Here is a 25,808-nt window from a genome sequence, read left to right as displayed (position 1 = left end):
GAAATGCCACAAGTATATTTATGCTTGTGGAGTTCAAAGTTGGAGTGCTGGTTCTTGTAGTGTTTTCCCTTATTCTATATTCTCATTTTAAAATGATTTTTAATGATATCCTAAATGTTACCTTGCATATAAACATGGGACCCTCCTGGATAATGTAACAACACTACAGGTTGATGATGTGGCCACTGGCCGCTGTTGCTATGGAGAAGAAGCCAGTCAGAGGCACAAATCAGTACAAATTCATAACACTTTGTTGTTGCAGTTGAGAACAAAACACACCGTCATAGTTAATCAACCATCCAAATTGGACCCAGAATCCAAAATTGACTTCATTTAAGCTGCAGATTGTGTTTTCAGCTCTCTCAACACAGTAATCTTCTGCTTCCACCTGCCATTAGTGCCACAGGTAACAGAATTTTAAGCTTGGGATGTTTGGAGTCGTAGTTATTTATGTTACGTTTTCATGTACCCAGGCTAGTGCCAAAGAACCAGATATTTTCTAACACAGTTGTTTATCTTTTATACTGCTGATTCGACAGAGAGAGTCCCATGCCCATCCAAGCTGTAGAAATGCTCCGATTCTCTCTCTTTGTCCACGGAGAAAATGAATGGGAGTTTAATTTTCAGAACGATGGCAACCAAAAGCTCCTACCACCTTGCAGCTCTACACCCAAGCAGTACCAACTTGTGACTCCTGATTAGAGGTTGCATATGAGCTGTGAGCAGTTTGACCAAAGACTGTTCTTATGTCAGTTTTTTTTAAAGGTAAAACCAGTGTTACATACATAGTGTGTGTTTACACTAGACTAAAGGGGCGGATCCACTGCTCGACATTGTGACCTGTAATCACTTGGCATGGTGGCTCAATGGACTATTGTAGAATCAAAACCTGGGTGGGCAAAGCTCTATACCCATCTGTGCCTGTGTGAAGTTTTGTTTTCTAGAAAACACGAATGGTAATAACCTACTAAACTTATTATTGATTGAGACATCTGGTCCCTGGACATCCTGACTTATTTTAAGACATCTTATCAGGTGAAAATCACTTACTTACCATATATGATTTTCTCGTTTCAAGCATACCAAAGCTCATAGCTAAAATGTTTTCACATGATAGGAGTGCAAAAGGTGTTTGTTCATAGGAGTTCTGAAATGCTTACCTTTCACGGCAGCTGGATTCTCGCAATATTTCGATATCAAGCGAGAATCGCAGGATCACAGTAATTCAATTAATGTGTCATGGATGTATTATTTTAAGTGGAAGCTGGATCTCAAAATGGCGCCTATTCAGTTCAATGGAGTTACTCGCCTGGCGCATGCGCCAAAAAAGTTACTAAGCTTCTGGGTTCCCGCTTGGCCAATGGACTTTACATTGCGATGACGTCACAGCTTTTTAAAATTGCTTTTCTGGGCTCGTGGGTTTCTTATGAGGAAAATCCTTTTTGGGCCGCAGGGGGATTTTTGGTTGCAATGGCCACTGGTCAACATTGGCTGCAAGGTATGAGCACTCTTCCTGGGGGCCTGGTTTGTGTCCGAACAGCAGTGGACCGAACCAATCAGCACCCAGTAAGGAGCGACTGGCAGCTATGGGCGTGATTTAGGTGTGTGTGACGGCTTTGACTGTTCGTTCAAAACGATGGTGGTCGACAGATGGTTCATCCAATCACCTGCCAGGTATTGTCAGGTAAGTGCCTCCCCTTTCCCAAACAGTTTCCAATGACGGCTTTTAAGATGGTTCTGTGTTAACAAACCACATGGCGCGTCAGGTTACTGACACTCCACCAGTGACTCTCTATTGACACTGTGACCTCCTTTCCGAACAGCAAGAGGTCAATTTGCATGTAGAAGTTATGCTTACATTTTGACACCACTCGCACGTGCCTACACAGACAGTTTTTACAATGAGCTCTGCATTCCTAGCCCTGATCTTACCTTCGTTTTTTTTTATATCTCTTTCTTTTCATTGCCTCAAAGGATTAATCAGAGGCTTTTAGAATGCAGCCGCGAATAAGCAGACATGTCTCTTTCTCCTCCCTTTGACCTGAATGCAGCAGTAGCTTTCCTTCCCCTTTTGTAAAGACTGCCATGAGAACACATCAAACACATGCCCTCTGCACCTGAGGCAATGAAAAATAAATCAACAAACAAATGAATAAGTAATCACAAAAGGGGGAGGAAAAAAACAAGAAGCCTCTAAAATATGTGTGAAAAACACATTTATCTGAACGATTCTTATGTTTCTAAGCCTTTTGTGTTCGTGATAATCCGACGTGTATTTTGGGAAACATGCCGGTTTCCGGGTCCCTGATCTCATTAGATTTATGTTCATTGTTCTTTTTCTGATCAAGCAAGATGTAAAAAGGCTTCAGTGGGTTGGATTTGTGTACGGTATTGTTGGCTATGTTGTATGCATCACTCCCCACAGGCTTCTTTTGCATTTGAGCCAGCCAATACAGAGCTAAAAACATCTCATTGCTGCTGGGTGATGTCTTGGCTGCAAGAATTGAATTAAAGTATTTTTTTTTTTATCCTGCAAAGGAGCCACATTGATGTTTTAGAGAATAGTATCATAGTGATGAGAGCTCAGAGGCATCATCCAGATGGTCGCACCTGTGCACACAGCTGTGTGGAATAGCTGTGTATTTAATAGAGAAATAAACAGAAAGATACTCATTCAGTCGGCAATAAGGTTATCTTTGAAATCCTATAAAAGAACTTTTATCATCATGTAAACAGTAAACCATTCAGTGTGTAATTAATTTCTTGTAAAGACACTGACGATCGTCGCTGTCGGGCAGAAACCTCGTATCTCCATATTTGGTCATTTAAATTTTTTCTTCATATATCAATGCTATTGGTCACCCTTTATCTGCCTGTGAGTTTTACAGATATTTAAACGACGAGTTGATTTCCTCTGACTTTGTTAAGGTAAATAGCTCAATAAAATGTTTTCAAATTAGCTTTTTTTCATTTCCTAAAAAGCCAGTGTATTCAGTATTCAGTTCTTTACTTATGTAAGAGTATTAATACCCCACTGTCAAAAAAAGAAAAAGTCCTGCATTGAAAATGTTAAGTAAAAGTATGTAAGTATCATCAGTAAAATGTACTTAAAGTACAAAAGTAAAAGTAGTCAACGTCGATCAACTAAATGTTTAATCGTCTAATCATTTCAGCTGGACTTGTAGGCCGTTATATTGTTGGGTAGTTTAATTTATAATACATCCTATTTTATAAACTACATGTGTTTTGGGTGCCAAAATCCTAATTTTTAAAGTAGTAACTAAAGCTGTCAGATGAATGTAGTGGAGTAAAAAGTACAACATTTCTCTCTGAAATGTAGCGAAGTAGAAGTTGAACGTGGCATGAAAAGAAAAGACTCAAGTAATGTTCTACTACTTTAAATTTGTACTTTAGCACAGTACTTGATTAATGTACTTAGTTTACATTCCACCACTGTAAAAAACAACGGTTTTGGACATACAAGGTTTGTCAAGATGCTGCAGTGTTCATGAATAGACGCCAACTCCTGCATCTTATTGGGACGTAGCCCCATTCACTGACCCATGCTGTTTATAGCTTACGTAAACCTGCTGAGCCATGTCAGTCGACTCCTAATGTGCATTAGGCTCTGCTTCTAATGTTGACACAGAGGTTATTAATTCACATCAAGGACACCTCGGTAATAGACTCGCATCACGCAAATACAGTGCTGTTAGTTTGCAAACAGCTTAGCAAGCAGCGAGCGTTCCTCGTGCTTTGATTCAATGCTAAGTGCTTCATCAATCACAATCCCAGACAAATCATTAGAGGCTTCTAGGATGACAAGACCAGCCAAAACATCTACAGCAGATTGCTCCAGACCACCCCTCAAACCTTTAATTACGGCCGAGGTTGGCAGTTATCAAAGACATGCAGTGATAAGTGACTCACTCAATAGTAGCCATTAGTTAAAGCAACGTGTTAGTGTCGAGGGTATTAAATGACTTGCCTTGCATTCTTGTATATCAGAACCAAAGCAACGTGTCTCAACGAAAAAGTAGTACTCAAAATGCTGTAGGCAATGTAATGCATTGAGAAAACTGTGCTGCACAATACATTGCGGGTTTTTTTAATAAGAGAGCTCTCATTCAGCTGTTTTCGGCTTCAGATTAAAGTGGCAGACTGGGTAACCAGGTGGTTGCTGGATTGAATCCCATGTCAAAATGCAAGATGATGAAGATAATGCTGCCTTCAGTTTATTTTAGTTGACAATACATAGCAAGATTTACATCTCAGCATGTTTTTGGTTGGTCCATCACTTTGTTTTAGACTGAATTATCTCAATAAGTTTTGGATTTGGGTTGCCACGACATTTTGTGCGTTTTTACATTTTGACATTTAAAGTCCCCATAGGATGAATCCTACTGACTTTGGCAATCCCCTGTCTTTTTCTGTAGCGCCAACATGAGGTTGATATTTTGTGGTATTGAGTCAAATTTCTCGACTCAACTGTTGGATCCTATCATGAAATTTGGTCCAGAAATGTAATTCCCCTGGCATGTAGGCCAAACAACTATGGTGATCCCTTAACTTTCCATAATAGCGGCATCATAAGGCCAAAATTCAAATAATAATTTAAATTTAACTAATACTTTGGTAATACCTGCAAAACAAATGGCATTCCCATAAGCCTTAGATGTACGGTATTTAGTGCTAATTAGCTCATTTTAGCATGCTAAGCTAAAGTAAACTAAAGTAACATACGTTAACATGCTAAACTAAAATGGTGAACCTGGTAAACATTGTAAGCATTGTGAGCATGTCAGCAAGCTGACGTTAGTATTTAGCTCTGGCACCACTGCAACAAGTACAGCCTCACAGAGCTGCTAGCATGGCTGTCTGTTCAAGGATAACACAATAAAGACCAGAATCTCCATTGTGATATTGTGATACCACATTAAGAGTAACACAAGGATACATTTGCAATAAAAGTATTATTTTACCATTTTATTATCATCAATAAATCCCATGAACAAAGCAACAATCCTACACAAAAGCAGGTGTAGTCACAGCTCGAATACTGTATAAAAGCGTATGCCTATAGAACTCCATGACAGAGTCATATAGCTGCATTTGTTGCAGCGATATGAGCTTCAGGGGATTTGCTAATAAAAAAAATCCTTTGCCTTAAACAACCCATTGCTGACTGCAGTTCCTTAGAGACCAATATTAGACAGCTACAGATGCACTATGCAGCTCCCAGTGTTTCTGCAAAAACAGCAAGCATACTCCAATACATAAAGGCTATAAATGGGAATTTGTTCAGTGTGTACTCTCATATTGTAAGCAAAACATGCCCTTTTGTCCTTCCTGCCCACCTGCTTAATGGAAACACTGTGCTGCGCCAATGTAACACCTTAGGAATCATTGGTACCGTGTGTGTGAGAGTGTGTGTATATGTGTGCGTGTTGGGGCAGTGGAGCGAAGCCGCTTGTGCTGTGTCGTTCTCTTCCAGATGAGCGGCTGGGTGATACAGAGCAGACAGGCGTCGGCCAGGGTCGGGAGGTAACTGTCACAGGCCCTTCACCTGCGTGTGCACCCACAGAGGGGATCCTAGAAAGAGCACGTCTAGACACATTTCCTCACGCTGCTCCCTCATGAGTTACTCTGGAGTCCAAGTGCCCCCTGGTGCGCAGAAGGGATAAAAGTCCCTGAGCGAGATGAGTTATGGTGGATTTAGCACCGCCTTTGTCATCACACAGAACTTGTGTACACAGATGAAAATCACACAATCTTCCAGTCTATTTATAATTTAAAACCCCAGGTCGCCAATGTACTACACTATTCATATTAATATTCAACATTTTCTATATAGCCTACAGCTACATGCCCTCCTCTTATGCTCCGTTCTGGATATAGATCCAATGTAGCATCAATGACTACTTGCCTCTGGAGAGTTATAGTGCTTATTCCAGCAGACAGAGTGGGGAGATCACATGAACATCGGATCCCAGCGGAGCTGTAGCTTTGGCTGCTGTTTAAAGCCTAATCAATGAAAGAAACATGACCCATGTCTATCTGTTGTGTATTGACAAGATGTTTCTGGGAAAACTGCATGCAAAGTATGATTCAGGAAAGAGATAATATATAGAAAAGGGTTTACACAGATATATTATCATTTGTAAATGTTTTACAGCATTTAATGACTACATTTAACAGCTGAACAAATTGTTGAACAGACCAGTGGCAAAATGTAACAGCAGCTCCATGGATTTCAGCTTGCTGACTATGGAGATTTGACTGATATAGCCACAGGCACAGGCTACCTTCAATGTCCAAAGTCATTAGTGATTCATGTACTACTAAAGCGCCGCTCCAGGGTACCCATTTCCTTGCATTACTGTCTACCTTCCACCACAGCAAATCAAAGGCCTATTCTAATGCCTCTGCCTATCTTAGTATACTCCTGAAATAACACAGGTGAGAGGGCTCAGGGGTATTTGATGGCCAGAATAAAATGGAGAGAGATAGAAGCATGCCACTTTTGTGGTACATTTGAAAGCAGAACAATTTATTATCAAGAACGAGAATATCAAACAAGAGAGAGGGGAAAAACGTTCATCAGTTTCAGTTTCTGCTGCGATTTGATCACTTTTTCAACACAGAGAGAATTACTTATTAAGCTTAGAGATTCTTCCATTTAATCTTACGCCTCTAATTACAGTTTTTCTTCTTTTTTTTTGCCTTATTGTGTAAATATAGAAGTGCTCTGCTGAAACCAAAGATCACAACAGTAGTTATTAAGAGGCTATTCAAAGGGGGTTTTAAAAGTTCTGTAAAGTGCTTTATGCCCCGTTTTTGTCCTCATCCCCAACAAGGCAGTGGCTCCCTTGAGTCCGCTTTGTGATCAATCTAGGTTCCTCATTGCCAGTCGAAGGTGCGCTTCACCAGCCTGAAGAAGGTTCGGTTGTGTTCCTGTAGGTAGGTGCGGAGCTGCTGGAGGACGGTGCTGTTGACAGCGGGGTGAGGACGTCCCTTAGACTCATGCAGACAGCGCTCTCGACCATCACTTCGGATACAGTAAAAGCCCTTGGTCTGGTTGAAGTAGAAGTTGGAGGATACTATCCTTGGGGGCAAGTTCAGAAAATGTTCCACCTTCTGAAGCTCTGGCAAGGGGTCTCGTATCAGAGCATCCCCATCTACGATGTGGATCTGTTCCAGGGGGAAGTGGCGCAGCCAGTTGCGCATGTGCACGTCGTACAGGCTCCTCTGAATGGCCTTGTACCGGATATTCAGTGCTCCATTGCGCACTAGCAGGTTCTCAATGGCTTGCACCGGCTTGTGGTTCTCCAGCCGGTTGAAGTACACCTGGGTGTAGTCGGAGATGACCCGCTCGGACGGGTCTCGCAAGATCAGTAGCAACTTTATGGACGAGTTCATGGCGCAGATGCGTTCTGGTGCGAGGGCTGACGTAAAGTAACCTGGAGTCTTCTCCACTGTGATCTGGTTAGGGTAAGAGTAGGGCATCAAGTCACGGTACCACTCAAAGCCCTTGGCATAGTTCTCATCCCAGTCAAAGAAGTGCACCTCGGTGGCAGCAGCGGCAACCTCAGGGTGTATGTCTAGCATCTCCAACAACGCTCTTGTGCCCCCCTTGCGAACCCCAATAATGATACTGTGCGGGGCTCTTTTACTAGTCCCTGGGGGTGGAGAGGAGGGTACATCACCTGAGACATCGACTGGTAGTCCAGGATCAAGGTCCATGGGGTCCAGTGTTATGCCAAATCCTGCCTGGACAAGCTCAGTTGGAGCAGCGTATGTCTGGAGAACCAGAAGAAAGGCGGATGCCAGGAAACAAGCCATGGTGATGGTACAGAGAGTGGAGATTGGCTTAAGAGATGGAAGCGGAAAAAAAGGAGAGAATGGTTTAGCTGTGGACCAGATCTGTCTTTTCGAGCTCAGTGATAACAAGAGCGGTGAGAAGTGCAGTCTTTGTCTGCCATTGAATTTGAACTGGGGGAGGAGGAGAAATTATCGGCAGTCCACAGCACATCTGTAGAGAAGAACAAAGACAAAAAGAAGGAGAAAAGTCTTTCAGATTTCAGGCATGTAAAGCAGAATGAATGTCTGTATTATACTGAAATGGCACTTTCCTCATTCCCCTGAAAAAGCAATCCGACCATAAATACAATCCATGTCTGTTATAAGTGTATCATCTCAAAAGGATAATCTCAATTCATCTTTCTTTGAGTCTCTTTTCATTTTTCCTCGTCCCATCTGCTTTATTCTCTAACTCTATAAAGTAACTTTCAATTGATACTGTAATTTCTCCGGCTGAAAAACAGTTAGCCAGACAGCTCGTTAGAAAATGTGTCTGAAATATGCAAGCGTGGCTAACGGCCAAAAGACAAGACCAGAGTGCTCCTTCTCCCTTCACCAGGTCAGAATCCAGACTCAAATCAATAATGGAGAATCAAATCATGGCATTTGGAGACTTATAAAGGCAAATTTATTGCAGGAAATCAGATGAGTTCTCACTTCTAGATGACTTTGATTTCCTATACATGACAAGAAACATCAATACCAGGGCAATGAAATTCAGCAAACACAAGAAGAAGGATATAGAGCATTAAATTAGACTTATAATGTTGCAAAAGAGGTTTCACAACCACATTTGCTGTCTCGTCGTTTTAACTTTTTTTTTTACATCGGCTGTTAAATAATTGTAATATTCTTGCCTTCGATGTGCTCTTGTCAATTTGTTTGTGTTCACTTAACCAAAAAAACATATATAAAAATGTTCCCCTGCTCTGCAGCAGGTAGCCATGAGCTGAAATAGCAGAAGACATTTTGTTTTAAATGTCATGGAATTAATAAAAAAAATAAAAGTCTTCAGATGCCTTCACGTGGAAAACAAGCTGCGAGAGCTGTTGCTTACTCTGTGCTAGTCAAAACAACAGGGCCAGGCTATGCAAACACCCAGCTTCAACAGCAAAGGTCATGGTAAAGTAATCTCAACATAGAAAGATATTCCCTGCCTGGGTACAGACTAACACACACACACACACACACACACACACACACACACACACACACACACACACACACACACACACACACACACACACACACACACACACACACACACACACAAACTACAGAGTACTATTCTGGATGCATACGGCAAGCAGACTATGTGTGTTCAGCACATACATATTACTCATCACTTATATTTGTATAGGCTAAAAACAAAAAGGGTTACAGATCATTTGAACTCTAAAACTGGTCTAACAGAAGTCACTTCAACACACTGTGGTGGGATTTAAGCATGCAGGGGGTGATCTTCATACCAATAAGATGCTGAATTACTGTGTCATTTTTTTTGTAGTCTCTTATTACATCTATTGGGGTTTAAAAGGGTAAGTTATTGCATGGCTTTTATAGCAGCAGGAAGGCTGGTTTCTGTCCAATTTTCCCCTTCAGAAAAAAGTAGGAAGTCTGTTCTGTTTTGTCTAGATAAAGAGAGGCTGATGAAATAGAATCTTGTGACATTTCCATTTTGCCTAATCCGCAGGGAGTGTGTACAGGTAACAAGGTAACAGTTACAAAATAGTAGTTTCATTTCAAAATGATCCACCATTGTCATTTTACAGTAAAATAAGAGCCACAGCACTAATTAGAAATTGATCAGAAAACATCTTTTGTTGAGAAACTGTCAGTCAATTATAATTAAAGAGGATAATTGATTTGTGAGGCATGAATAAAACTACTTTTCTGAAATCTGTGTACAGTACTTGAGTGATTTTTAGTCATCAACTGTTATTAATATGGCCCTGCTTGCAGAAATGCTCACCTCGAGTACAGTTTAATCACTGAGGTCCCTCTAATTAAGCGAAGTACGGGAGAAGTATGACTACCAATGTGCATTTTTTACGATGTCAGTGGCCTTTCTCTCACCTTTCAGAGTCATTCAAGTGTATAAAGGCTATGACACATGCCCCTACTTCACACTCCGGTCTGTGGCTTGAGTGTGGGACTGGGCCTGTGAGCTGACCTGCTCTTCAGGGTTGTGCAAGGAGGCACTTATGTGCTGTGACAGGCGCGCCTGCCTGTCAGCGCTTCCCTGGCAGAGAGCTGCCAAGTCCAATGCTAACATCCAGGCAGCCAGACGAGCTTTCTGTCTCATCCAATTCCCCCCACTCCTTTCACAGCACAGCACCACCTGGAAGGAGTCATTGTTTCACATTCCACCGGGCCTTATTGCTTTATTCAGCACTTGATGCATATCTCTCCACCTTTTTGCTCTGCACATGGCAGCACCGCTATCTTGCAGACCACTTAACCAAGACTACTTCTACTGAACAGTGTTGGACCAGTGGAAGGTTAAGACACATTCTTAGTCCCAGAGCATCAAAAAGTGACGCTTGGTCAGGTGCCTTTGGCGTTTGTTATTGAAGAAAAAGTCTCCTTTAGCAACGGCCCCTTTGGCGTCATTTTTAGACATGCTTGGTTGGGACTCTTTGTGTCACTTTTTGGCGCTCTGGGTCTGGACGTATGTTTAACTGACTTGCGCCCCATGAACGGGACAGTTAGGAAAAGATCGTAGGTGGGGTTAAAAAATGTATGTTTCAGTGACACGCGGGACAAGAATGGGACACGAACCCCGGTCTCCTGGGTGAAAGTCCTGTGTTGTTTGACCCATCCACCACCGCAGCCAACCTTCTTATTGGGAGTTTCAGTCTTCCATACTACTCACAAACGCTGTTAATACTATGCCATCTTACACCACCGCTGTCGAGCTGCTGCTCTGCCCGGTGCGTTTCATACAGTCACTAAAGGGGGATTTTTGTGTCTTATCTGACGCTGAGCGTCAGCATTTTACAAGTTGGTAGTGAGAACCGGTTGAAAGTTACACAACCCAGGTTGGCAGAGAGGAGCTAGGCCTCACTGAGACTTGGTAGTAGGATATAGCACCCGTGTGTGGTAGCTTAGTGTGAGCACTGCTGCTTCACAGTAAGACAGTCTGGATTCAAATCTTGGCTCTAGTCACTTTTTTGCATATGTAGTTTGCATTTTTTGCTCCTGTGAATTTCCTACAGGGATTCTGGAGGTGCACCATCTTAATCCCCTACAGGTGTGAGCATGGTGATGCAGCGAAACCAGAGCTGGCAAGGTGAAACACAGATGAAACTGAAAGGTTAAAGTGTTTCTACCATTTGATCAAATTATTTTCAAATAATTGTATTACCTTGATGTCATTCCACTCACTGCAGATATGCACTATCCCTCCTGTTTGAATGTTTGTATAATTGTGCTTAGCAGTGATATAAACCAGATTATTAACTAGGTATGCACAGATCTGATACACTGGATCCGTATTGTGCCAAATCACTAGCATTCTTTCAGTCACAACAGGCCACTGACTGTGAGTTTTTGTGCTGCAACCATCTCTTTCCTCACGTTAGCCTTAATAAAAATGATCCCAGTGTCACAGTGATGTTTAAAGCTGCAAAGATGAATAGATTACAGTAGTTGTCAACTATTAAATGAATCGCCCAAGTATTGAAAACAGATTAATCGGTTTGAGTCAAAAAAATTCTCTGATTCCAGCTTCTTAATACCCTGGAAATCCAGAGTTCTCGCGAGAGCACAATTTGAATTTGCTCAGTGAGTCAGTCTGGCATTGAGTAATGATGCTCATTAACTATGCCCCTTGTAGCCGAGCTGCACCAATCACATCGGTGTATCTGATATAGGCGGGCCAGAGGCGAGCTAAACAGATGACAACAGTTTAATCTACCAGTCAGCTCCGCTGGTAGCTAAGCGTATGAGGCTCTGGATCACCCCATGTAGTGTTGTGATTGGTCATAGTGTTATCCAATTGCGTGCAGCGAGATTTTCAAATGCATGCTTGCCGCCCCTCGAGTTAGGCCATTTTCATTACTCAATGCCAGACCCTTAATCTTTCAGATTTGGGTCTGGATTTCCAGGCTAGCTTCTTAAAGCAACACTAGAGAACTTTTCCCGCTTCGGTCCCCCTACAGGTTGGAAGCAGAATTGTCCATTACATTACATTATGCAAGTTTGCGAGATCGGGTAGCGGATCTGTAGTTCGAATGAACTGGACAATGCAATGTAATGCTTCCAACCTGTAGGGGGACCGAAGCGGGAAAAGTTCTCTAGTGTTGCTTTAAATGTGAATATTTTCTAGTTTCTACACTCTGTGACAGTGAACTGAATATATCTGAATATATCTTTTAGGTGTGGACCAAACAAGACATTTGAGGACATCATCTTTCAAAAAAAATTATCAAAACTTTCTGATCAAGAAAATTATCGTTAGATTAATCAACAATAAAAATAACCGTTAGTTGCAGCCCTAGTGATGTGTACAGACTTTACATTTCAGGAAAAGACAACAGTGTTGGATGGTATCGGCAAATAGTGAGCATTTAGGTACTGCAGCTGGTATCTGGACGAAAAATCACTTCATTCCTAATAGGAACAATTAATCCCTCCTGAATCACAGTTAATTCCAAGCTTTTCTTTCAAAATGGCTAGACATTGGCAAATTTTAATAATTCGCAGTTTGGGAATGAAAGGGGATCAATTTGAGACAGGAAGCAAAGGGCCATTCATCAAGGAAATCAATGGGTAGTGACTTGACCGCACTTTCACTGAATGAGTTTTAATGTGCATTAGCTCTGTGATTGGCCAATAATATGCTGTAAATGCCTCCCTGCCTTGCACACTGGGATATCCTTCTTGACGTGTGAATATAATTGTTATAAAAATGGAACTCAGTACAGACAAAGGCATGATTACTTTTATAACAAAATCCAACCTATACCGCATTCCCACTTGAACTCGTGAGATAGAGCCTCCCCACACGAGAGCTGCACCTGCCGACCATTATCTGGGCTATAAAACTTGCCTTTCACCGGAGCAAAAAGTGATGCCTGCCGCCTGAGCTGACAGCTCTGCCAACTGATCTGCACTATTCATTATATCCCAACAGGCTAAGAGGAGGGCTCCACAGGTTCTCAGTGGCACAGGGAACCAGGTTCCCACTAATTAACCCAAACTGCCGCCTCTATACATCTATGGAACAAACCCTCATCCATATTCAGCATGGACCCCTGCCATTAACTGTGGCAGGCAGCAGGTATTGCACAGGGCAGCTTTGTTGTTCTAATGGGCGCTCATTAGAGACGCTCGTACAAAATCATTATTACTGCAATAAGCTTGATTGCAATGGGTAGCTTTTGTGGATGGATTGGATTGATTTCAAGTGAAGAAGTTAAAGGTATTAATCATGGTTAGTATTCATATTTTCATCGTGGTCATATTTTTTATAGAATTTACAGTTGGCAGTTGGAGAGTGTTTTGTTTTCGGCACGACTGAAGACAAAATATGTAATCTGAAGTAGAATTGAGTGCGGACGCAACCTTCCTTATCGCCTGTTTTTTTCCATCTTGTTTCTGTTTAACTAGCTCACAGCATTGTTGGATGATCTCTTGTAAAATACAGTGACCTCCCACCCAAAAAAACTATCACTTGGGACGCCGAAACGCACTCACCATCATTCTTTTTTTCTCTGCTCTTTCCCCTTTGCTCCTTCTTCTTTTCCTCAGCCATTCTCTCCAACAGGCCCTCAAAAACCCAGTACAATATATTACCCACCCACACACATCTAACTGTAGCTCTGAAACTGTACTCCCACATACTGGATGGGTTTTAAATTATGGATGCATTTTTGTTCACAGTGGGATTCCTGGCATGGATTTATTCATTTCTGCTACAACAACGAAAGACTTCAGCTACTCACAGAGAATGGAGATGATCTTTTCTTCCCTCCTTAACCTTTATTTTTAAATACAAAGATGCATCTAATACAAACAGACACTCTGGTTTCATTTTTATGGGGCATATGAGGTGTACACAGAAAAGAAATAAGTGTTTAATATCCAAAACTCAAAGGAAATCAGCATGCAAGGGATTTTAAAGGGACACCTTGAGCACTGCTGAGCATTTCAATCCTCCCACAAAGCTAGTTTGGTCATGATGTGAAGAAATAATGAGTAAGGTGTCCCCATCTATTTACATTACTGGTATATCACAGCCACTTACTGGTGAGTAAATAGGTTGGAGGCTGTGGTTGCTTGAGCAACAGCGGTATTTAACCCCCAACTGCCCTGTGGAGCCAAAAAGTGACCCACCATAAAGAGTGGAAGCTCCCAAGACACATGACAAGTGTCAACTTCCATTGGATAAAGACTTAGAGATACATTGGTACTTACAAGACTATGTTGGTATTAGACCAGAAGGGGCACCCCCAAAATGATCATAGAGTTAAATCAACACGTCTCTTAAACAATTTCAACAAAAACTGAACATTAATACCTTCATGAAGGGAGGATGTATTGCAGGACTGTTGGATTGGATTTTTGTTTTTGTTTTAGCTAGGTGTACCTAATAAACTGGCAACTGAGTGATAGTCAGTAACACTCTCCTCTGGGGCCACCTGGTGGATAAGTATCTCTAACTAATTTTGTATTCACAACATCAATGTTAGTAGATGAATGAATGAATAGTTTATGTCGATCAACATACAAAAGAAGAAACAAAAAAACTTAAAATACAAGACACAAAGGTAGTCTACTATGAAAGAAGAAGAAGCAAGAATAAGCAAAATAAACAAAGACTTAAATAAATACCCTTGTCTGAAATGGAGTAGGAGGAAGCAAAATGCTTTTCAGTTCCTACCCTTTTTGGAATGTCCATACCTTTACATCTTTACTTACAAAAATAATCCATCTATCGTTTCTCAATATGCAATCATACAACCCTATAATAGAAAACATCGCCGAAATCCCCAAAAAAACATTTGCCAATCAATCAACATCTATTTTCCATTTAATTAATCTTTCATTTTTCAGTCTTTCTTAGGTTGAGGAACAAACTTTCATGTGTCTACCTCTACATGTGTGTTTAGGGGGGGACAATGAAGCTGTGGAGCCCCACAACCGGAGTCTTACCCCCTGGTCCATCATTGATCCCTATTCAACCCACTGTTCATCCCCTCGTACTTGAATCCCAAAATTTCATCCTACCCTTCAATGGCTTGGTCTACTGACTATTCATTGTCTCATGCATCTGATAAGACTTATTATACATTTGTTGAATGATGAAAACCTGCAACTAGACTTTTAAGCTTGAGTCTGAGAAGTCCATAATGCCATAATTAGGACAGGTGTTATCTAATAGTGATATAGACAGTACTATGTTCCACCTCAGCAGCATTTCACACGGTGAAACTGAAGATGGAGATACAATATGTCCTTGTTTTGAGCAGAAATTACACTGCAGCTCTGACGGTAAGCAATAGTTGGCTATTTCGGGAGCGCATGAGTAACACAATGACCTAATCCACACCCACTTGTCAGCAGAGGCATTCATTACGGACTTCAAGAGGAGGTAATCTGCCATTTGCTCGTACAATCAGACACATGTAGCCCCAGGCACTAGTTACAGTGTTTCAACTGTGATCTTCTATACAGTACATTAAGTTAAACTTTCACAGTATAGCACTCTTTTCAGTCCTTTTTCCCCTGCAGAGAGGTTCAGTGTGCAACACAGTCTCTTCCAATTACCAATCCTTCTGCCCACTGCCATCTGTGCACAAGTAGAACATGAGCCACCCAATTCGATGAAGGTCTGTTGGAAGGCCATTGGCAAAATCTGCCTAAAGATCTGTATCAACAATGGAAACATTCTCGGTTTTCCTGATTTTGGTCAAACAATCCTGCATCGAGCCACAAAGTGTCATTTTGCCGTGGCATTGTCCCTCCAGTTACCCAGCCTTAACACACCATTGTTCAACTGACACGGATCGCTTTAGCAATCTCTTTCACCCCCGCTGCATACCCTGGCCCAGGCTTCCTCCTATTTAGCTCTGACATTTGTCAATGCTCTGAGATTTATTTCAAGCATCAACTGACATTGTCTGGATTCCCAGGAGGCATTTTCGCAGATAAAATAGGCTGACTTGCTCATCACCCTTGGATGAGTGGAGGCAACCAATCCCAAGGACGCTGACTCACTCAGGGAAGTGTTCCGTGGTCTGTCAGAAACAACAAGACTATGAGAAAGAATTCAATCAAATGATGGCCTGATGATCTTCATTCAGCCTGCCACTTCTGATAAAGCACCTATGCTTTTCACAGCGTCGAGATCTCCCCGCTGCAACAGCCTCCTCATCACCGGCTCCGAGACAAAGCTAATTCTGCTCCACCGATTTAATGCTACTGTAATTCTTATCATGCTTTTCCCATCAAGCCTGTACTCGTTCTCACGATGAGTCTGATATCCTCCACTGAAAGTAATTGCACCAGTTCAGCACAGAGGGAACACTCGATCAAAACAAATGCACCGACTTTACTCTCTCTTCTCCTTGTATTGGGTCTAATCCTTTGAAAAGCCGATGCTGTTCTGCAGTCTCGCAGGCATCCTGCAAAACTGCAATATACACACATACATTATGGATGAATTACTTCATCAAATAAAAAGCAGGGCATCTTGTAATGAACTGTGAGGATACTCTTAATCTTTGATGAGGCCTATCTGATGAATAGTTTAATGAGAAAAACTATGGGAAGGCCTGCTGGGAGCTGACAAAGATATCACAATTCTAATGAGGAAAGGGCAGACAAATGCATAATGTTTGGAGAATTTTATGATTGTGTAGTGTTGTTTATTAAACTGCATCAATCTTACCGCTTATGAACAGCATTAAGTAACACATCAAGTGCACTCTCACCTTAGTATAGCTTTGAGTTATGCACTGGGTAAGCTGTACTCAAGGGCAAAGCATGTAATACATATTAAAGGTGCAGTAAGCAATGCTGCGCAAAGATTGTTGATATTTGAACACAACTCCAAATCCAAAGTATATATGCAATATGTGCAATAGGGGCATGGTATTTTTTTCGAGGAGGTCAACTAAGATATCCTGTGTTTATTTCCCCTAACTACAGCTGGTGTGTGCAGTTCTACATAACTTGGAAAAGCTCTCGAGCTCTGGCACGACAGCATGCTATTGGTAGGCGCACGCCACAGATCTGCCAGTGTTTTCCTGCCATCACAAATATGTATTCAGCACTGCAGAACTCTAGGTTTTTGGACCTTCTGCGTGTGCATGTGTTGTTGGCTGCCAAGTGATTCCACAGCAGGCTGCAGCTAGCGAGCTGATAATAATGCATTCAACTTAAAGCCGTTTCATACAGGAGCGTCCTGTGTTTGCTCACATCAGAGGTCCAAGCATTATACAGTTAGATGTGTCAGTACAGGTTATGGTGCTCCATGCTGATGCAGCAGCGGGATATCACCGGCACACATAGTAAACACACAAGAGGGAGCACCCTCTATATGGCCAGATGTAGTGAAATTTACTATCTAACTGGGACGTTGGGAGATTGGAGGGGATTTGTTATGGAACAAGTTGTTCACACGGTGATACACTGGTAAGAGCAAATTATGTTTACCATGTATGCAACTAATTTAAATAGTTAACGTTCCTGTTTTGTGTGAACGGTTAACTTCATTTAATACCGTATGTGGCGTTTTCTTTTGTGGGGTGCAAATGTTCCACGAAAACAAGTCCTTGTTCCCAGGACTATTTCGCAGAGCCACCGTCGCTGCGTCCGGAGCTTAGCGCCGCCCAAGACGATTGTGATTGGTTTTAAAGAAATTCAAACAAGTCAGAGCGTTTTTTTCTGCTATCCTGGAATGTATCTGTTGTGTAGCCAGACCTTACTTCTTACTACACAGATACACAGTGAGCAGAAGAGAGGCTGGCACAAAACAGCTATAGCTATAGCATGTATAGTTTCTTACTGACAATCAGAAAAGTGAGATCTAGTTGGAGAAAGTCAGAGAGCAGACATCAACTGACCCCCCAGAGTACATGACTTGACTGTCACATGAGTGCACAGCCAGGATTAGATTCATTGGTGTCTGCAGTACGTGCGAATGACAGATCAATGAAGCGTAACTGTGAGATATGCAGATCAGGAATGGAAAAGAGTATCAGACTGACACAGACAGCGCGCACACACACACACACACACACACACACACATACACACACACACACACACACACACACACACACACACACACACACACACACACACACACACACACACACACACACACACACACACACACACACACAGTCTGGAAGGTCCTTTAGCCACAGCAAATGACCTTAAAGTGGAACTTACTCACAGTATGAAGCTACCTCATCTGCATAAGTGAATCAAGTTGTCGCCTCACGTGCTGCTCATTGATTGTTAAACGATCAGAGGGATTGGACTGCGTAGGTTGAAACTTGCCAAGTCATTCTTTTAATTGTGTTTTGTAGCAGGCATATCCAAAACATGTCATTAAGGATTGGTTCACACTTTTTAAAGCCTGTCTAATATGAGCCCACATATATATATATATATATATATATATATATATATATATATATACTGAAACAGGTTTTGTTGTTATCGTTTCTCCTGTTCATACCAAAGTTAGCCTTTCAGCACAAAATGTCTTGTTTTTGCTACTAACCTCCCACTGCAGCTCAAGAGAGAAACACTGTATAACCACATATTTGCCATATCTAATTATATACTGTACATAAAGCCTGGAACAGAAGGAAATATACAACTTATGCACAGTAGTGGGCTCATGAAGTAGATCTTGCAGAGCATCAAGTTGCCTAGTGCATGAATGTTCAAGCGTACTTATGTAAACACACACGTCTCTTTCTGTTTGTCTGCCTCTCTCTCTCCCTCTCTCTTGCTCTCCCTCCAGTCTCTCCTTCTTTACTACTTATTTGGAATACCTACAGTATCTTCCTAATATGTTAATGTTGTACTTGTACAAACAATAACTTCTATTATAATTTGTTTTGGTCTGAAAGGGTTTTATGTTGAACTGTTAACTTTATGTTAGAACCCTACCTGTATTTACTCTTTATTGACTTGTTTGTTTTGTTTTATACTTTGTAACCTTTTATGTATATATTTTGTTAGTGTCAGCACTAAGAAAGTGTTTATTTAAAATGTGTCTGAATAATCCTATAATGGATCGGCCGTGTAAGGAAGACACGGAAATAAAAAAATCATTCATTCATTCATTAATTCACTGTCCAGGGAAACACATTTCACACTAATGCAGTCTGTATGACGACTGTGGATTTTATCCCCAATACTTACACTGTAAATGCATTAGGAAAGGGATCTTTTAATGTCCAGTACAAACAGGAGCAATTATTACAGCAGGCAAAACCTGTTTAAATGTTCATATGGGCACCTGACTATAGTGTATAGACAGACTTGGAAAAAGTGCAATCCTATGATTTATAAGTAGACGAGTATAAATCATGGTACATTTAGAAAAATATCTGTATTTATGTAGCGCTTTTCTAGTCTTAACGACTACTTAAAGCTCTTTAACATAGTACAGGAACCATTCACCATTCACACACACTCATACACTGGTGGCCGAGACTGCCGTACAAGGTACCACCTGCTCATCAGATAAACTTTCACACACATTCACACTCCAATAGCCTTTTGAAATATAGCTTAACAAATATATAGGGCTGCCACTAATGATTATTTTTCTTTATCAATTAATCTGTCAAGTATTTTAGGTCAGAAACTGGGTTCTGAGGGCGCAAGATGACATCCTCAAATGTCAGCCCAAAATAATATGACACACAGAAATAGCAAATCTTCACATTTGAGTGCCATTTTTGCTTGATTAAGCGAGTATCAAAATATTGTTTCCATTTCATTTTCTGTCGATTGACAAATGGGCTTCAGCTCTACAAATATAGAAATGTATTCTCATCATGACCATCGACGGGGACACAAACTATGCTCAGCAAATGATGCTGAGCACAGTTTGTGACTGTGCACAGTGGCACCTTGGAGGCAAATAAAATCAGTGGCCAACTTTGAGCAACATCCTTGTAATTCCCTACAGTACTTGCAGGGCAAACTAGATCGAAAGGGAAGTGTTTATCTATAATAACAATCTCCAGCTCCAGCTCCATTTCCTGGTGCCTAGTCTCCGCCTCTGTGGCAGAGAGGGGGTTCAAAGGTCTGGCTGGGCAGAGATGGGGGAGGATGTCAACCATCATAGCGGCATGCGGGTGTCCTACGCTCTATCATTACATTGTTTACAGCGTTTGCCTTTTGCGCTGCTCCACACCACTGTCAATGTGGCACCAGGCAGCTAGTCGGCCTTACCTCAATGCAAAATTTTCACTCTGCCTGAGAGGAAATGGAAAGTGCCAGCTGGGCTCTACACCTGCTTTTAAGCCGAGTTTCCACTCCCAGCGAGGCTGTGTTTACGCATTTTCAAGGAAGGCTAATCACAAGTGTTGGCACTATCTCTGCTACTTTTTATTTTCTGCTCTTGTTCTCCCTGGCAAACATAACACTAGCAGAGGTTCCAATGCAATCCTACCATACACGTCTGGTGTTCGGCCTGCATGGCGAGGTGGGATTTGTCATCATTTAAAATCACTAGAGCACGCTGAACTGAGATGAGGTTAGGGGGAAAAAAAAATCTTTTTTTATGAAGTCACTCCTGTTAACTGAATTAAATGCACATGGAAAGGAAGACAAAGTTGTGAGGTGAGATGCATGTAAATAATTCAGACTCATTTAAACAGCTGGAAAGACCTGTCTCTGACTTAATGACAATATCCGTGCATGTGCAGCTCTGGGGGATGTGACAGAATCAGGTTAAAAAGATAGAGGGAATAAAACATCATGTCACTTCAGCAGGGTGACTTTCATAGCAGAGCAGAGCATCGTCGCTGCTGGTATGAACGAACGTTGGAGCCCTGGTACGGCTAAAGAGCAGTGTTGGAGAGTAACATGTAATGGCGTTAGGTCATTTAATTACAAAATAAAGGTATTTGAAATCCGTTACAGTTACTGGGGAAAAACGTGTAATTAAATTACAGCTACCTATGAAAATGTTCATGATTACATTTGAATATTTTCTGTAAAAAGTTAGGCTATATGTTGAATATTATTCGTTGTGTTGCTTTGCATGTTTATCATGTGCACAAGGTCTTCATTTGCCATTTCCAGCTAAAGCCGTTTAGTAAAGTTTGATGCTATTCTGATGCTTTCGATTGGTTCTCTTGTTTGAATTTTTAAGCGCCACCCGTCTGACAGTTACATTGCCTCTCAAGCTGTCATTAAAAATTTTGAAAAGTAATCAAAAAGTACTTAAACATAATAAGTGACATTACTTTGATAAAGTATTTTCACCACTATTACACTTTAAACAGGGTAACTTGTAATCGGCAACCTATAACATTTCCAAAGTTTCCTTCCCAACACTGCTAATGACGTATATGTAGTATTTAATATCCCCCAACGAACCAGCACTCTGTGTTTAATCCTTAACCCTTGTGTTGTCTTTGGGTCAAATTTGACCCGTTTTCTAAATATCTATATCAGAAATATGGGTTTCTTTGTTTCTACCTAATTGTAATTACCCAAGTACGACAAAAGATCGGATCTCTACTTTCATTGAATTTTGGGTGTTTTGTTCAATTTTTTTGCATTTGAAAAAAAAAAAAAATCTTGTGTTTCGATCCCTTCTGTGATCATCCTACCTTTATTATTAATCTGAATAATTCATAATTTTTGCTTTTTTTTCTCCAGGATTAGGTATAATTTCCTATAAATAAGGTTTATTGACCATGAATTCCAAAAATAAGTGTAAAACTAGTAATAAGTTGGTGTTAAGTGGTGTTCATACATGGTAGTTAAAGGAAGTGTAAAAGGGGGGAAAAAAAGGGGCCAAAAACATTGAAAAAAGCGCCAAAAGGGTCGAAAAAAGAGACAAAAATGTCAGAAAAAGAGAAAAATGTCAGTTTTGACCCAGGAGGACGACAAGTGCATGGTCCAATGGAAGACAACACAATAGTTAAAAACACCACTTTAGTGGTTGTTGAAAATAAAGCCCAGGCCTAAGATGAATCTTCAATCAACATTTCAACATTTATTTATTTCAAGCACAAGACAAGTCTTATCAGAACTACATAACAGCGTATAGTACTAGGACTTCTCACTGTCAATTTCATCTGTGCCCTCATGATGCGCCATTCTTCATGAATAAGTCATCAGTCCCCCACGATTCCCCTTTGGCTCATTGCTCTTTCTGCCGCCTCCATGGCCCTGTAAAACCAACGGAAGTGTTTATGGGAGATAAGAGCCAAAGGAGGTCGCAGGCCCAATAACGCCTTTTATCACCCCACGTTCTGCAGCAAGGGCCATTTTATGGGTGAATTTGCTGAAGACGAATTCTTAATTAGAGAAGTTTGTGGACCCGGCATCGAAGGCCTAATGGGGGGATAAAAAGAAGCAGCAAAAGGGACATCTGCAGGATTGCTTGTTGGCCTGCTGTGTCACTGACTCTTGTAGCAAAAGGTGAAAAAAACAGCCTTGTTTTGTTCTCACAGCAATATCAATGAAAAAGGGCCTTTAATGGGTTTGTGAGGCTTGTTTGGTTTGGTGTGAATACGGCGTTTGTCTAGACGAGTTGGAGTCCTTTGGAAATTAGCTCAGGTTATTGATTTTCTCAGGGGCTTATCTTTATTAAAGGAGTCTACCTTGTCAATGGAATTACTGCCTCAGCCATTAAGGTCAGCTGATTCTATTTCCCATTATTGTAATTTCCTGCCCAAGAGACTTAAATGGCTTGTGGTTAATAGGAAATACATTGTTTTGTCCTGAGATTATTTGAATAGTCAACAAGATAATATAGAACTTTTGTTTCCTACACTTTAATAACCAATGGAACCCTTTTGTCATCTCGTTCTGGTATCATGAAGTGCCACCTTTGACAATTATGAACAAGGTGGAATGTAAAGGAACTAGCTCAAATGTTTAATCAGCCAACTTGGCAGACATGGTTTCCCCAGACCAGACCAGATAATGACTAGGACCCTGTGTTCCCAGTCGCCTGCATATTAACTGAGGAAAAAAAGGCAAAAATGAATTACTCATTTTCCCAGACGGGTGAAGAGGGCTCTCGTCCTTGGTTGCATAATTTTAAAACTCCATAATTATATCAACTCCATAGCAACAATGAAGCAAGATTACATGAATTTTCCTCTGTAGGCTCCTCAAAGCGGAAACAGATTGGGACTGAACACACTTTACCTTGGCGAGAAAAATTTAGGTGTGTGACCCTCTCAACCTAATTCTCCTCACATAAAAGCACGGCAAGGGGTGGGACAGTTTTCTGAAGTTAGCCCAAAAGAATTTGACAGCTTAATTTAGCAAACAGTGGAACAATGGAACATTAGTGGAGAAGTGTGATGCCATCCTCCCCTTCTCTGCTAATCAACCCCTGCTGTAAAGCCTAGATTAACCATCTTTCACTTCATTTGGAAAGAGGGTTGTTTTGGGCTTTGCCTGATTATATCTGTCTCGAGCACACATCATGCTTCTATTGGTATTTAACAAAAGATTAGCTTTAAATTGATGATTAACCTTTGTAATCCTGCGTGCATATTGAAAATGGCTTGCGTGTCTTTACCACAGCCGCACAAAAGAGAAGCCGCATTATCGTTCAGGGAAAATTGAGGCTCGGAAAGCAAATGAGGCAGCGTTATCTGCCTGGTGTTTGGCTGGATAATGAAGACAAATCTTCAGACTAGAGAGCCATGTCATAATGAATCCGAACCGATGAATTATTTTGCTTACTTGGCGTGCATCTTTTAATAAAACTTTACTGTGACCCTGACAAGCAAATTGCCACCCATATCTTGTAAAGAAGCAGACTTTACTTGTGGGAATGAGTGGTTGCTATTGTTTAGATTGCTGTATTAAGGAGTAATCAGACATTAAATGAGTCATTTCTCCGTATTTAACTCCAACTGGGGAGGTAATGGTTTCATTTGCTGGCCAATGAGTTTTCACATGTGGTGTGCTCCTTGCATTAAATTACAGGCGGATGAAACTGCATCTGTTGCTCTGGAAATTACAGATGCACACATGCCGCTGCTCGAACCTCTCTGTGCAGAATACAGTTCAAAGAACCTCTCTAGTGACTTCACCCATTTCAGGGAGTAAAAAAAGTCAAACCGACCTCACAGAATAGCAGTGCTTTAGAGAGCAAAGTAGGAATAACAACTGATCTGCACACTGAACCTGGGGAACAGGAACTGGGGCTGGTGGAGTAGACTGTATGCACATTTCTACATTGTATATAGTACATAATATTACGCTTAAATTTGAATTGGGGGAAGCTTTTTTTGGTAGTTCAAAGTGCTAGACTTAAAACATATATATATTTGATTAAACTGATGATTATTTATTTATTATTCATTCTATTAAATGTCAGAAAAAAGTGAAGAATGACCATCACAATAGCTAACACATCCTCATAGCTAAAAGACAGAATAGGTTGATTGCCAGTGTCTCACAAAGCGACATTAAGACTGTTATATTTACTGCCGCACGTTGGCCGTTTTAAACAGTGGAAACGGTGGAAAATTTAATCATGTGACATTGTGAAACGGAACTTGTTATGCTAGGCAACACAACTACTTAGTTATGGTTAGTAAAACATCAGGGTTTGACTTGGTGCTGGGCAGTATACCAGTTTTTACCATAATTTCTGAAATTATATGAATTTTTTATACACTATAATTCCAGTGCATTGCTGAGAAGAGCGCTACGGCGAAACAAACTGCAAGTGAATTGAGAAGAGGACCCCTGTTAACTGCGTACCCTTCTCACTCATGGTAGTAACTTTATAACACAACAATTAATAACCCAAAACTAACTCTCTTTAACAGGATACAACACTATAGCACACAACAATTGGTGACATAATCAATTTGTAACAATTATTTTTTTATTGGTTTTTATTATAACCAATTTACACCGCCGAACATTATAGCTGCTAGCTAGCCAGGTAACTTTAGCATAACAGTCTGTCAAGCAGGGAGAGGCTCCCGTCACTACTGCACATTCAAGAACAGAGAAGAAAGTTAGAGGATGAAGAGACCAGAGATACACCAGAACAAGGTCTGCTGTTCTGAAGTTTTTTGTTTTTAAAAAATCTGACTTGATAACTGTACATTCATCAACTTACACCGCCGAATGGCATGCTTGATAACATTATAGCTGCTAGCCAGCCAGGTAATGTTAGCAGTATACCTAACACTCTGTCAAGCTGGGAGAGGCTCCTGTTGCCACTGCACCTTCAAGAACAGAGAAGAAAGATAGAGGATGAAAAAAGACCAGAGATAGAGCAAAACGTCTGTTGTTCTGAAGTTTTTTGTTTAAAAAAAATCCGACTTAATTTAGCCACTGTTGTTGCCATGCTAACGTTACTCGGCCGTGCTAACGTTAAAGACATTTCACCTCAAGCATGCAGCTGAACAACATTATGAACGCAATAACAATCCACCTACGGTCTCGCTACAGACTGTCGAGTAAGACGGGTTCAGAGCAATGATTAAAACTCTGGATTTAAGATGTCTTGCCTCGCAGTAATAACGTTATTTAAACATCACATGACAGGGGAGCTACATTCAGTCGCCCACTTTTCTATAACAACCTAACGTTACCTGTGGTCAAGGTAATACAGCAATCTTAAAAACTATTTTGTTTTGGAAGGAAGCAATGTTAAAATTGTTGGTATGTATATTTATTTAATTTAAGTTTATTTTACAACTTTGCAGTTTGCACAATAAAAATAGTTCAGATTCTGTAACTGTTTCATG

General features: G+C 40.9%; 1 protein-coding gene across 1 annotated transcript in view; it reads right to left on the bottom strand.

Moving 5' to 3' along the window:
- Positions 1–6,132: 6,132 nt before the first annotated feature.
- The window catches only part of hs3st1l1 (heparan sulfate (glucosamine) 3-O-sulfotransferase 1-like1), a 35,039-nt gene continuing 15,363 nt past the window's right edge, over positions 6,133–25,808 (bottom strand). The window contains exon 2 of the mRNA XM_031296857.2: positions 6,133–8,032. Coding sequence (XP_031152717.1) covers positions 6,901–7,842 — 942 coding nt within the window. The 5' untranslated portion in view covers positions 7,843–8,032 and the 3' untranslated portion in view covers positions 6,133–6,900. The remainder of the gene's footprint in view (positions 8,033–25,808) is intronic.

This window comes from Sander lucioperca, chromosome 15 (genome assembly GCF_008315115.2).
Source record: "Sander lucioperca isolate FBNREF2018 chromosome 15, SLUC_FBN_1.2, whole genome shotgun sequence".
NCBI classification, from domain to species: Eukaryota; Metazoa; Chordata; class Actinopteri; order Perciformes; family Percidae; genus Sander; species Sander lucioperca.
The sequence above is the reverse complement of the archived record's forward strand: the minus strand, read 5'-3'. Positions and strand labels throughout refer to the sequence as shown.